Source organism: Megalobrama amblycephala, linkage group LG2 (genome assembly GCF_018812025.1).
Source record: "Megalobrama amblycephala isolate DHTTF-2021 linkage group LG2, ASM1881202v1, whole genome shotgun sequence".
NCBI lineage: Eukaryota > Metazoa > Chordata > Actinopteri > Cypriniformes > Xenocyprididae > Megalobrama > Megalobrama amblycephala.
Window position 1 is genome coordinate 34,311,563 of NC_063045.1, and position 14,985 is coordinate 34,326,547.

Consider the following 14,985-nt stretch of genomic DNA (forward strand, 5'->3'; position numbering starts at 1 on the left):
GGGTGCACTAGGACAAGATGTAAAAGATCCAAGTGCAGCATAAGTATTTATTGGGGAGTCCAGAAACGTAAATCCAAGGCAGGCAAGAGGTCAAAATCCAGGTAATCAGTCCACAAAACAACAAGCCAGAGATATAAAACAGTGCACGTAACAAATACAACAAACCACAACTGAGGACAGAAACAACTGAGATTAAATAGACAGACACTAATGATGAAACACAAAACAGCTGAGTGCAATGAGTGTAATAATGAGTCCAGGGGTGAATATGGGAATTGTAGTCCAAGGGGTGAAAACAAGAGTCCAAGATGGAGTGCCCTCTAGTGGCTGATGGGCACTCTCACAGGTGATCGTGACATTACCCCCCCTCAAAGGAGCGGCTACCAGACGCTCCACCAGAAAACAAACAAAAACACAAAAAACTCAGGAGGGAGGTGGACAGGAGGAGGATCAGGGGGAGGGATGGTGGGCCAGATCCAGGGTGCCCAACTGATAGCCAGGGCGGTGCTGGAGGAACTGACCAGGCTGGTTCCAGTGGTTCTGGAGTCCTGGCTGATTGCCAGGGTGGCGCTGGAGGAACTGACCAAGCTGGTTCCAGCGGGTCTGGAATCCTGGCTGATTGCCAGGGTGGTGCCGGAGGAACTGACCAGGCTGGTTCCAACGGTTCAGACGGCCTGGGCAGTGGCGGCAGGGCAGAAAGCCTGGGCGGCGGCGGCGGCAGGGCAGAAGGCTTGGATGATGGCGGCAGGACAGAAGATCTGGGCGGTGGCGACAGGGCTGGCCAAGGGTGCTTCGTGGCCGTATCAGGGAGAACGAGCAGCTCGGTGACGGCCTCCGTGGCCGTATCAGGGAGAGCGGACAGCTCGGTGACGGCCTCCGTGGCCGTATCAGGGAGAGCGGAGGACTCAGGGACGGCAGCGGGCTCAGACTGGAACTGCTCTGGGACGGCAACGTGTTCGGACTGGATCTGCTCAGGGACGGCAACGTGTTCAGGCTGGAGCTGCTCTGGGACGGCAGCGTGCTCAGGCTGGGGCTGCTCTGGGACGGCAGCGTGCTCAGGCTGGGGCTGCTCTGGGACGGCAGCGTGCTCCGGCTGCTCCGGCGACGCCGGCAGGGCAAGGCGCTTCGTTGGCGCCGGCAGGGCAAGGCGCTTCGTTGGCGCCGGCAGGGCAAGGCGCTTCGTTGGCGCCGGCAGGGCAAGGCGCTTCGTTGGCGCCGGCAGGGCAAGGCGCTTCGGTGGCGCCGGCAGGGCAAGGCGCTTCGGTGGCGCCGGCAGGGCAAGGCGCTTCGGTGGCGCCGGCAGGGCAAGGCGCTTGGAGAACCCACAGACAACCTCTAGAGTGGTCTCCAGGCCTTGTCGGACGGAGGAAGCCCTTTTCCTCCTTCTCCTCCGCTTATGAGGGTGAGGCGGTGGCTCACCCAACAAGGATTCACTGGCTGGAGCGGACTCACTGGCTGGAGCGGACTCACTGGCTGGAGCGGACTCACTGGCTGGAGCGGACTCACTGGCTGGAGCGGGCTCTGTAGTGGACTCACTGGCTGGAGCGGGCTCACTGGCTGGAGCGGGCTCTGTAGTGGACTCACTGGCTGGAGCGGGCTCACTGGCTGGAGCGGGCTCTGTAGTGGACTCACTGGCTGGAGCGGGCTCTGTAGCGGACTCACTGGCTGGAGCGGGCTCACTGGCTGGAGCGGACTCACTGGCTGGAGCGGGCTCTGTAGCGGACTCACTGGCTGGAGCGGGCTCTGTAGCGGACTCACTGGCTGGAGCGGGCTCTGTAGCGGACTCACTGGCTGGAGCGGGCTCTGTAGCGGACTCACTGGCTGGAGCGGGCTCTGTAGCGGACTCACTGGCTGGAGCGGGCTCTGTAGCGGACTCACTGGCTGGAGCGGGCTCTGTAGCGGACTCACTGGCTGGAGCGGGCTCTGTAGCGGACTCACTGGCTGGAGCGGGCTCTGTAGCGGACTCACTGGCTGGAGCGGGCTCTGTAGCGGACTCACTGGCTGGAGCGGGCTCTGTAGCGGACTCACTGGCTGGAGCGGGCTCTGTAGCGGACTCACTGGCTGGAGCGGGCTCTGTAGCGGACTCACTGGCTGGAGCGGGCTCTGTAGCGGACTCACTGGCTGGAGCGGGCTCTGTAGCGGACTCACTGGCTGGAGCGGACTCACTGGCTGGAGCGGACTCACTGGCTGGAGCGGACTCACTGGCTGGAGCGGACTCACTGGCTGGAGCGGACTCACTGGCTGGAGCGGACTCACTGGCTGGAGCGGACTCACTGGCTGGAGCGGACTCACTGGCTGGAGCGGACTCACTGGCTGGAGCGGACTCACTGGCTGGAGCTGACTCCAGGCCTTGAAGGATGGAAGAAGCCTTCTTCCTTCTCCTCCTCCTCCTCCCTTTACCGGAGTGAAGCTGAGGCTCAGTGCCCACCTCCTCTGAAGACTCTGGAGTGGACTCACAGGCGGGAACGGACTCACTGACTGGTAGATTAGGTGAGGTTCTCCTACCCCGATCCTCGAGGTAGAAAACGAAACCCCAAAAATCCAGGGTCCGGAGCCCCTCCAACTCCCACTGAGACAGAGGGTTGTCGAGGCATCCATTAAAAATCCCTTTTAACGCTTCATCATTATACCGCAGTCCTCTTGAAAATGTCCAGAAAAATTGGGCAAAACACCCTACCTCACTCCCCTCCTGTCGCAGCGCCAATACTGCCCGAACCAGAGCCATCCGCTCTCCAATGGAGGCTGGGGAACTAATCCGAATACTCATGCTGCTGGATCCTTTGTGTGGTGGTTTGTTCTGTCACGGGTGCACAAGGACAAGATGTAAAAGATCCAAGTGCAGCATAAGTATTTATTGGGGAGTCCAGAAACGTAAATCCAAGGCAGGCAAGAGGTCAAAATCCAGGTAATCAGTCCACAAAACAACAAGCCAGAGATATAAAACAGTGCACGTAACAAATACAACAAACCACAACTGAGGACAGAAACAACTGAGATTAAATAGACAGACACTAATGATGAAACACAAAACAGCTGAGTGCAATGAGTGTAATAATGAGTCCAGGGGTGAATATGGGAATTGTAGTCCAAGGGGTGAAAACAAGAGTCCAAGATGGAGTGCCCTCTAGTGGCTGATGGGCACTCTCACAGGTGATCGTGACAGACATGAGAAACATTTATTAACATCTTGTCCAACAAAAGACAACATTTAAAGGGGTTGTTCACTGTTTTTTTTCTAGGCTTGATTGTGTTTATTTGGTGCAGTTTAACATGTCTAATGCTTCGTTTTTAAAAACAACGCTGTATTTTTTATATATTTTATTCTACACCGCTGTCTTCATTGAACGGCTGGGTTCCTGACTTCCTGATTCTGATACCACTCCCTCTGAAATACGCAATGTGCTCAGCTGTATTGTGATTCGCTGAAGCGTCCGGAAACGCCACGCCCCTTACCATAAGTTGTTGCAGTTCAGTGGAAATGTAAATAATTGAGCCAGAATCAGACCCAGATAGCAGTAATGATGAAGAGGGTCAAGCAGAACCTCTGCAATCGCGGCGTTTAAAGGACGTTTATGAATGGTATTTCATTTTGTACTTGTGTCAAAGTGTTTAGATATGCTGTGACTAAATGTTGCTGCAGTTTATAGCTTTCAGTATACTATTTTATCCTGATTAAAGCTTTACTGTAGCTGAATACATGACTGAGTAGTAGCATTTTTGTAAAGGTATCGTTAAAATTATAGCATGAACAACTGTTTGTCTATGAACATAGAAGATTGTTGCCGTTTGTTGGACAAGTATGCAAAAGAATTTAGCTAACTGACTAGCAAAGCCAAACCATGTTGGTCTTTTTACGTCCTTAATGCAACCAAAAAATAGCAACAGAACTATACATTTAAAAGAGACATGTACAAAACCTACTTATAGGTTCGGGCCCATAAACAGCAGCTTCTGCTTTTAAAGTGGGAACTGCTTCATCTTTCAGTAATAGCCTTTGTGTAAATCCAGCATTGATTGAACTCGAGTAGGTTCTGGAAGCTGTCTACAGCAACATTACACAATAACTAAAGTTAAAAAAGTGAAATCGCAATAAACCACCCCTTTAATAACATGTTCCCTTTCGATACTTCACTCGTACTGCGTATGGGGGAAAGGTCTCCCTTTTTCCCCGCTGCTGAAGCCTTTTTCAATAACGCAGTGTAACTGCACCGTCATTGGTTCACTCATAGACAAGTTGTTGAACCAATGACGGCGCGGCATAGCTGCGCGGCCTATGGCGACAAAGCGCGCGAATATTCCCGCCGAAATGGGCGGGGTTAAGGGCTATATAAGCCGGCGTTTCGCCATAGGATTTCAGTGTTTTTCTCCTTCAGCGACGACCTCATCATCTCCTCGCTGATCTCCGCCTGAAGCCGAGAAGCTCGCCGCCTTCCTGACTGCTCTCGCCGCCGTCTGAAGAGGCTCCCGCAGCGGACTCGCCGGACTGAGGACAGCGCCGGCGCCCTCTCCGACTGCAGCGTCAGCGCCGTCGCCGAGTCGCCGCCTCCCGCTTCCCGCTCCCGGCCGCTTCCTGTGTGTCCCCTGCCGCCATCCGGCGCGCCGTCTTGAGAGCTTCACCGCGGCTTAACGCCGCTCTAAAAGAGCGTATTTCAGCGGTTTTCACCGCTTCTAGAGCTTCCGCGGCCCTCGCCGCTCTAAAAGAGCCACCCAAGTGCCGTTTTCACGGCAACGGCGTCTTCTCAGATGCCCCGCCACTCGTGTGGCACGTGCAGGGCCCCCCTGCACGACGGTGATGGTCACAGCGAGTGCGTCGCTTGCCTGGGCAAGCCCCATGCAGACGGCGCGCTCGCTGGGGACTCATGCCCGCACTGCGAGTGCATGAGTCTCAGTTCCCTGCGCTCGCGGGTCGCCTTCTTCACGGAGGGTGATCTCGCCGCTCGCGCCCTCCCGTCTACTTCCTCCCGCGAGCCGGCTAGGAAGAGACAGCGGGGCAGAGCGACTCAGCGCCAGGAGATAGGCGAGCTCACGCCGGCCCAGCTCCCGCGTGCCTCGCCCTCTCCTCCGAGGGAACCCTCTCCTGTCCTGTTCTCTCGGCCTGAGCAGCGTCCCTCTGCGGAAGCGAGTGACCTCGTCTCATTCGGTGGAACAGACGACGAGCAGGACGACTCCATGTCTCTTGCGGCTTCCGAAGCAGAAGTGTGGGCTGGCGAATCGGACGATCCCGCCCCCCCGCCTCCCTTGGAGCCCATTGAACATGGCCAGGGCATGGATGCCGAGCTCTTCCGCATCCTATCCAGAGCCGTAGAAGAGCTGGACCTCGACTGGGCCCCACCAGAGGAGCCGTCGCGCAGTCGCCTCGACGAGTGGTTCCTGCCTGGCCGCCGCCAAGCCCCTCGCCAGCGAGCAGCGCCCTTTTTTCCCGAGGTCCACGAGGAGCTGACGAAGTCGTGGCGCGCCCCGTACTCCGCCCGCCTTCATACCACGCACCGCTCCGCCCTCACTGCCGTCGACGGCGCCGAGGAAAAGGGATATGAGCACCTGCCACCCCTTGATGAAGCAGTGGCCGCTCACCTCTGCCCTCCCGCGGCTGTGGGATGGAAAACTAAGAGGTCACTCCCTTCCAAGCCCTGCCGGACTACTTCCACCTTAGCTGGTCGAGCTTACACTTCGGCAGGACAGGCCGCCTCTGCGCTACACTCCATGGCCATATTCCAAGTCTTCCAGGCCAAACTCCTCCGCTCTCTGGACGAGTCTGGGATTGACGCGCCGGCTTTCAAGGACCTTCGCAGCGCCACTGACCTTGCCCTGCGAGCCACGAAGGCTACGGCTCAGGCCATCGGCCGTTCCATGGCCAGCCTGGTAGTGTTGGAGCGCCACCTGTGGCTTAACTTGACGGAGATCAAGGACAATGACAAGACGGCCTTCTTAGACGCCCCGGTCTCTCCCTCTGGTCTCTTCGGCCCTGCAGTGGATGGCTTCACTGAGCGCTTCACAGCGGCACAGAAATCGTCTCAGGCCATGAGACATTTCCTGCCAAAGCGCTCCAGCTCTGCTTCCAGCCGCCCCAGGACTGCGCCGGCTCAGCAGCACAAGCCCGATCCACCCGCAGCACCGAAACAGTCAGCGCCACCCAAGGAGCAACGCCAGCGCTCGCGCTCTGCCAAGCGCTATCCCTTCCCGAGACGCCAGGGACCCCGGCCCAGGATTGTGCTGGACCCGGTGCCTCCGAAGTCATCCTGATCTGCCAGGAAGGAAGAGGATGGGGAATCGTCCCGTCGCGACCGGACCACCCCAAAAGCTCCCACGAACATTTTCCCCTCCGCCTCGTTTAAATCCGGGCGTGGGAAACATGTTTCAAGTGACAGCTGGGCCCACAACTGTTGCGCCCACTCCAAACGCCGTTTTCACGGCGAACAAATTTTTATATCATCAAAAAGAGAGCAAATTTCCTCTTCCGCTACTCTCGGTGTACAACCCCCTCAGCGGCGGTCTGTCACACGATATCATTCAACCCCTTGCCACTCGGGCCGAGGCTTGGCAGGCCATCCCCGATGTGTCAAATTGGGTCATGGGGATCGTAACTCAGGGTTACTCGCTCCAGTTTGCACGCCGGCCCCCTCGCTTCGGCGGGGTGCTTCAAACTTTGGTCAATCCGGACGACGCCCATGTCCTCCGAGCCGAAGTCATGACGTTGCTAAGAAAAGGGGCTGTGGAAATAGTTCCCCCCGCGGAAAGCGAGTCAGGCTTCTACAGCCGCTATTTTCTGGTCCCCAAGAAAGATGGTGGTCTCAGACCCATCCTGGATCTCAGACTTTTGAATCATTCCCTCATGAGACGGAAGTTCAAAATGCTGACGCTGAAACAGATCCTCGCGCACATCTGCCCCGAGGACTGGTTCTGCTCGCTGGACCTGAAGGATGCGTATTTTCACATCCAGATAGCCCCTCGTCACAGACGATTCTTGAGATTCGCATACGAGGGAGTGGCATACCAATATACGGTCCTGCCCTTCGGGCTGTCTCTGGCTCCTCGCACTTTCACCAAGTGCATGGACGCGGCACTTTCCCCTCTCAGACAGGCGGGAATCCGAGTCCTGAATTATCTCGACGACTGGCTCATTCTAGCCCGTTCGCGAGTCGAGTTGGAACACCACAGATCCGTGCTCCTCAGCCATTTACAATGCCTGGGTCTCAGGGTCAACGCAACCAAGAGCTTGCTGTGCCCCACTCAACGAATCTCGTTTCTGGGAGCAGTTTTCGACTCAGTCCATATGACGGCAGTAGTCTCGCCAGAGCGCGCTCTGACGATTCAGCAGCTCACAGCCTCAGTCAAGAACAGAGCCTGCCTCCCTCTGAAGTTTTTTCAGAGGCTGCTAGGGCTAATGGCTTCCGCCTCTCCGGTACTACAGCTCGGCCTTCTTCGGATGCGGCCTCTTCAGTACTGGTTGAAGTTCCGGGTTCCTCCCAGCGCTTGGCGGCACGGCCGCCTTCGCCTCAAGGTCAATCAGGCCTGTCTTCTAGCCCTGAAACCTTGGACGAACCCTGTATGGTTCAAGCGCGGAGTGCCCTTACAGGCGGTCTCACGAAGGACGGTGCTAGCAACAGACGCCTCCAACTCGGGTTGGGGCGCTGTGTGCGACGGCAGACCGGCCTTCGGCTCATGGAGCCAAGAGGAAAGCCATCTGCACATCAACTGTCTAGAGATGCTAGCAGTGATGAAGGCCCTTCAGTTCTTTCAGGCTCATTTGACAGGGCGTCACGTTCTAGTCCAATCGGACAGTATGACAGTGGTGTCATATTTAAACCGCCAGGGCGGTCTCTCGTCCAGCCGCTTATGCGCTCTGGCGAAACGTCTACTGGAATGGGCTCTTCCAAGGCTTCAGTCGCTCAGAGCGACTCATGTCCCTGGCAGGAACAATCTGGGTGCAGACATGCTGTCACGGAGCAACGTCCCCTCCGACGAGTGGACGCTCCATCCCCAGGTTGTCCTCAGGATTTGGGAGCTCTTCGGGAAGGCAAAGATAGACCTCTTCGCCTCAGAAGACAACTCTCATTGCCCAACATTTTTCTCGAAGGAGGTCGACGCTCTGGCCCATTCATGGCCCAGCACGCTCCTTTACGCTTTTCCTCCGATCGCCCTGATCCCTCAGGTCATCAGGCGCATCAGAGAAGACCAGCACAGAGTCCTTCTAGTGGCCCCGCTCTGGAGGAACCAGATTTGGTCCTCGGAGCTGTTCAAGCTCTCTCTGAGAGCCCCGTGGCCGATCCCCCTGAGACGGGACCTCCTCTCTCAGGCGAACAGGACAATCTGGCACCCACAGCCGGAGCTCTGGGCTCTGCACCTCTGGTCCCTCGATGGGAGCCTACTAACCTCCCCAGGGACGTCCTAAATACCATTTCTCAGGCTAGAGCGCCGTCCACGAGACGCCTCTACGACCAGAAATGGTCGGTCTTTGCTGACTGGTGTTCGTCACGCAACATAGACCCAATGGAGAGTGACGTATCTTCTATACTGTCTTTCCTCCAAGAACGCTTGGAAATGGGGCGCACCCCTTCCACGCTCAAGGTTTACGTAGCAGCCATTGCAGCGTTCCATGCTCCTATTGCTGGCCAATCAGTGGGACGAAACGGACTTGTCATCCGTTTCCTGAGGGGCGCTAGGCGATTGAATCCTCCTCGCCCCCTCACCGTTCCCTCCTGGGACCTGTCTTTGGTCCTCAGGGCCTTAAAAGGAGCCCCATTTGAACCAATGGGCTCAGCCGACCTCAGGCCATTGACGCTAAAAACTGCCTTGCTGTTAGCACTGGCCTCGGTTAAGCGTGTTGGCGATTTGCAGGCCCTCTCTGTGAGCCCTGCATGCCTCGAATTCGGGCCTGGAGACTCTAAGGTCGTTCTGAAACCCAGGCATGGCTACGTCCCTAAAGTGCTCTCAACTCCGTTTAGAGCTCAGGTCATCTCGCTCTCTGCTCTGCCCCCTTCGACGGAAGAGCAAGGGCTGGAGTTACTCTGCCCTGTCAGGGCATTGAGGACCTACATAGAGCGATCGCAGTCTTTCAGACAGTCAGATCAGCTCTTTGTCTGTTTTGGAGGCCGCACCAAGGGATCTCCGGTCTCAAAACAGCGCATTTCTCGTTGGATAGTGGACGCTATTACGCTGTGCTACTCCTCACTGGGAGCCAAATGCCCCATAGGAGTCAGAGCCCACTCCACTAGAGGGATGGCCTCCTCATGGGCTTGGTCCAACGGAGTTTCCATCCAAGACATCTGTAAGGCGGCCGGCTGGTCTTCGCCGTCCACCTTTGTCAGGTTTTATCATCTCGATGTCCCGACCTTACAGGCTCGAGTCCTTTCAGTGTGATTAGCGGCCTCAGATGAGCTCCGCTTCACGCTATCATGGAAATAAATTTCCTCTAAGTGTAACGCAAGGGTTCGGTAAGGGCTTGCCCTCTCGCTTGTCTTTTTGGCCCCCTCTCAGGTGTCCAAACTTCAAGCTATATCGTTCCCAGCCGTGGCACGGCGTGGTTGAATTCGTTCCCCATACGCAGTACGAGTGAAGTATCGAAAGGGAACGTACTCGGTTACTAACGTAACCTCGGTTCCCTGAGATACGGAACGAGTACTGCGATACTTGCCGTGCCACGAGGCTGCGGCTTCAGGGTCGTCGCTTCAGTCGAATGACACTGAAATCCTATGGCGAAACGCCGGCTTATATAGCCCTTAACCCCGCCCATTTCGGCGGGAATATTCGCGCGCTTTGTCGCCATAGGCCGCGCAGCTATGCCGCGCCGTCATTGGTTCAACAACTTGTCTATGAGTGAACCAATGACGGTGCAGTTACACTGCGTTATTGAAAAAGGCTTCAGCAGCGGGGAAAAAGGGAGACCTTTCCCCCATACGCAGTACTCGTTCCGTATCTCAGGGAACCGAGGTTACGTTAGTAACCGAGTACGTTTTTACTCCAAACTCACTCATAATGACAGTTGAGCGTCCTTCTGTTAGATGATGCGGCTTCTTACACAGAATAAGGCAGTCGTGTGTTTATTATTTTATCGTACTTTATTACATTACGTCTAGAGGAACAGTTGTAACTAGTCAGTGTATAAATTTAATCAATTTACTTCTGTCTTTTCTAATACTGATTCTTCATTTTGTTCAGGAAGAACCAGCCACGCCATATCCCGCTGCAGATTTTGGGAATGTCTAACTGGATACAGGTCATCAGTGAGAAGAGAATCTTGGGATGGGAAATTGAGGGATCTGAAATTTGTTGAGCAGTTGAGGTGTACATTTTGGAGTAGAGCGCCGATGGTGTGAGGACCCTATTGTAATTGCTAAGTCAGTTATTCTTCTTCTCCGAAATGAATCACATTTTTGATGGCCTAAACATGCTCAAAAACTCATGAAACTTTGCACATGCATCAAAAGTGGTGAAAATTCACGTCTGATATGGGTTTCAGAATTAGGTGTGGCAAAATGGCTCGATAGCGCCACCTACAAAATTTCAATTAAGCGCCCTTCGCGCTATGTTTCACGTACAGGTATGAAATTCGGCAGACACATGTAACAGCCCAATACCTACAAAAAAGCCAGTGGGTACAAAATCTGTAAACCCAACAGGAAGTGAGATATTTTGAGTTTTCTCTGCAAAATTTTTGCAGTTTTTGCCATTTGCAGATGTTGTACTTTAACAAACTCCTCCTAGAGCTTTAATCAGATCAACATCATATTTGGTCTAATCTAAAAGCCTTTGTGATGTTAAATTGCAAAGATCTAGAGTTTTCACTGAAGGGCGTGCATGTGGCAGCCTGACAAAGTTCGATGTTTTGCCATGAAACAGGAAGTTGTTGTAACTTAGGTATACAATGTCGGATCTGCCCCATACTTCACATGTATTATTAGAGTCCTGGCCTGAAGACATTTACGTGGCAATATTCAGTTACAGTCATAGTCAGTCATACATCTGTAGGCAACAGGAAATTACATGTTTTACACTTCTCCTTATAGAGATTTAACCAGAACCACATCATATTTGGCCTGTCTAAAGGCCTTAGCAATGTTAAATTTCGAAGATCTTGAATTTTCGTTGAAGGGTGTGTCCGTGGCGACTGACAAAGTCTGATGTTTTGCCATGAAAGAGGAAGCTGTTGTAACTCAGGCATACAGTGACCTATTTGCCCCAAACTTCACATGTGTGGTAAGAGACCTGGCCTAAAGACATCTACTTGACAATATTCAGTTTGTCATAGCACCATCTGCTGGCAACAGAAAATGTCATACTTCAGTGGTTCTCAACTCCAGTCCTCAGGACCCACTGCTCTGCACATTTTGTATGTCTCTCTTATATGACACACTCAATTCAGTTCATGCAGACTCTCCTAATGAGCTGATGATCTAAATCAGGTGTGTTAAATAAGGGATACATACAAAATGTGCAGAGCAGTGGGTCCCGAGGACTGGAGTTGAGAAACACTGTCATACTTTACACTGTAATTCATTCCCAGAAACACATTTCAATATGCCACGAATTACCAAACATACTAGAAACATGTTAAATCATGCAACACTTGGCTAAGTGCTAATGTATGCGAATAACACCACGAAACAGGAAGTTGCTGTAACTCAGACATACAATGTTTGACCTGCTCCAAACTTCATGTTTGATAATAGTCCTAGCCTGAAGACATCTACATGGCAAAATTCAGTTACAGTCGAAGCGGCACCTGTTGGCAGCAGGAAGTGGAGCATTTTGAAATGACTTCTCCTGTATTTACTCGCTTACATGCATGTCACCTTCTGTTCACTGTTTTCCTAAGGCCAAAGGGTGCCGGTGAGCCCTTGTGTGAGGGCACTTTCATCGCTGCTTGCAGCTTTAATAGTGTAATTGTAATAGTGTAATTTAGTGTAATTGTATTGTGAAATGTTTTGCAGCAATTTTTATTTTTTTTTAAAGTGATACTCTGTTAATTTGAAGTCTTTATTGTAAACTGGAACGATGTATTTACAAGAAATATTTTACTGTAAGTTGGAACAGTGTTTGTTTAACCACTTGTATTAAAATTCTAATCAGACATTAGATATAAAGCATGAACAATTTGAGTGAAATGTACTGTAAATTCCACTGTAATGCTGGGCCTCCAGTTTGAGAACTACTGAACTAAATGATACAAGAAACACAACACTGATAAGATGCTATCATAGTGCTTTATTGATTCAACAGCAAGAAAAAGAGAAGAAAAGAAAGATTAAGATTAATCAAGCTTTTATAATTTTTTGTTAATAATATCTGATTACTTTGAGATTTATGTTAATGATTGAGCTCCTCTGTTGCTTCAGTGACGCATGAGAGACTATAAAGTACATTTACGGATGGAGCCATCAACACAGACGACCCACAGCAATCCCAGGTCAAAGCTCACATGCTTGTGGCCATTGGGACAGGCAACCATCGAGATCCAGTCTGTGCCAGCGGGGTTGGACTGAGAGATGCCAGTTCTGCAAAATTATGGTTTCTTGAATGCAGTATTTGATTTATATGTGAAAGTTATTCTTGAAAAATTAATCATTTTGTTCATAAAAAGTTTTATTAAATGATGACTGTTCAGTTCACCTTTGGAATAAGGCCCCATTAGCATTGACACCAAAGACACTGCCATCAGTTGCTACTTCAATCATGGACAGAAGTCCAGGAACAATCACAAAGGAGCCGGACCCGGAACAGGCATTACCAGACACACCCTGCACAAGACCGAAAGAAACACAAACCAGTTAGCTGTATCGTCACGCATAACCTGATATTGCTGAGTTCAACATGTTCCTGGGTCAACATTTTTGTTGATCCTGGAACAACATTCAAATCAACCAATCAGATTTGAGGGACAAGTTTACAGATTATGTAAAGTTTAGGCTTAAAATCATGAATTGGTGCTTCTACATCAGTGTTATTCATCTATCATTTCCCTCTGATTTTTGGGATAACTTATGGGTAGGGTTAGGGGTAGGAATAGGGTTAAGACTAAATTTTCAGACTAGAATGTTGTTCCAGGATCAACAAAATATGTTGACCCAGGAATGCATCTAACTCAGCAATATCAGGACGTGCTATCATCACATCAAGAAATTGTTTGCTGCTTCCAAACCAGTTTCTTTATTTCTTTAGTTATGTCAGAAAATGCTTGCGTGATGTTTACTTTATTGTTGTACTTTTAAAAACCTGGTGTATTTGAACTTGTACTCAAGCCCCTGTATTTAACATTGTGACATTACCTTCATGATCCAGATTTGGTCAACGCTGTTCACTCCCCAACAGCTGTACGGGCCACAGCTGTAATACTTCAGCCTTCCACCAATATGAACCCAAGGAACAGAGCTGGATGGCAATTTGTTGTTAGCATCCATATTAAAACAGAATATGTCATCATTCATATTGACACCTGCAACATTCTGATCTCCTCCAGCATCCACCTGTTTGAGAAGGCCTAACAGTACAAGCAACAGTTTGCATGAAAGAGTTTAACTGGAAGAATAACAGTTACACATTATTTTACACATAAGTGTACTTACAGTGTACTTACCAAAGAAAGTACTGGTAATGCAAGGTAAGTACATGGGTTAAGGTTATGTTTAGGGGTAGGTTCAGGGTCAGTACCTAGTCAGTTATTGTAATCAGTATAATAAGTACAAAGTATCTATATGCAGAACAGGACTGTAAAATAAAGTGCTACCAGAAAGACAATAAGCTGATGTCATTGGTACTGTGATTTTAAAACAATGACTCCAAACTAAAATCACATACATTAATAACAGATTAAACATATCTTATGATTTCTGTAACTCTTCACCTCCAATCTGCACAAGGCTGCCACCCCGCACCTTGAAGATGTTGTTTGCTGTATCCACCCCAATCTGACCAGCAGGACCAACACTGAAGTGCTTTAGAGATGTAAAGACCTTTGTGAAGACGTTATTATTCAGGACGAAGACTTCATTTTGATCGTTCACTCCAACCACTGAGCCTGCCCCAGCGTCTATCTGCTTCAGGGTGCCACAAATCATTTCACAGTTTAAAGCTGTGAAAACATGGTGCAAAATAAGTACAAATAGACACTTTTAAAAATGAATGAAGTACTTTTATATTAAAAAAGAAATAGCTAATTTTTTTAAATGTATTTTAATATATGTATTTTTCAATATATATTTACAGTAGTAGCTTACCCATAGTGTGAATGAAGTGGCAGCTGAAGAATAGCAGGACGCTATGATACAGCTTCATTGTTCTGTTCATAACCAGAAATCATTTATATAAGTGAGTAAAACATAATCAATATTAAAATAACAATATTAAAATAGCATTAAATGAAGATTGCCTTGTCTTGATAGATAAGAATTCAGCAGTCAGTGTGGATTCTCCTCTTCTGAGATACAGAAACTTGCATCCAATGTTTGCAAATACTGTTGAGGGATCATTTATATAGCCAAAATTAGGGGGGGGGGGGGGGGGGTCATTCATTCAAACATTAAACTTGTTTGGAGTGAAAAAGTCACGAGACCAGTGTCTATAGAAGTTCATTATCTGTGTCCACAGATAATTTCCTGTAGTATATTTTCCCCTAGTCTAATCAGATGAAGGTGAAGTATGTATATATACTTATCTATCTGTTACAAAAACCTTGCTACGTGTACTGTGCTAGACTATCTGGAACTAGTTGTAATGACTGAGGCAAATCAGACACAATTATTGGTTAGTTAACCAATAGTTTTAAGCTCACTCTGGAGTCTGTCCCCATCCCCCGGGAAGTTTTCAGTTACAAGTTTATTGCGCCGAGGAATGCGGTTGCCGCATGGAGAACAGAGTAGAGACACAGAAAATCTGCATCTTCCCTGCATTTTCCACACAGAACACAGACTCTATGGCATTAATGTATAGACAGACTGTGCTATAAATGAATCCTTCTCAGGAAATGGTATCCATTATTACTGATAATGGATA

At 50.4% G+C, this 14,985-nt stretch overlaps 1 protein-coding gene across 1 annotated transcript; it reads right to left on the reverse strand.

Moving 5' to 3' along the window:
• Positions 1–12,181: 12,181 nt before the first annotated feature.
• LOC125256394 (fish-egg lectin-like) lies at positions 12,182–14,483 on the reverse strand. The gene is made up of 6 exons (XM_048172378.1): positions 14,363–14,483; positions 14,211–14,272; positions 13,838–14,065; positions 13,263–13,474; positions 12,607–12,734; positions 12,182–12,491 (listed from the first exon to the last, which is right to left on the reverse strand). The coding sequence occupies exons 2-6, from the start codon at positions 14,266–14,268 to the stop codon at positions 12,347–12,349; spliced, it is 771 nt and encodes a 256-aa protein (XP_048028335.1). The 5' UTR covers positions 14,269–14,272; positions 14,363–14,483; the 3' UTR covers positions 12,182–12,346.
• Between the last annotated feature and the right edge of the window lie 502 nt (positions 14,484–14,985).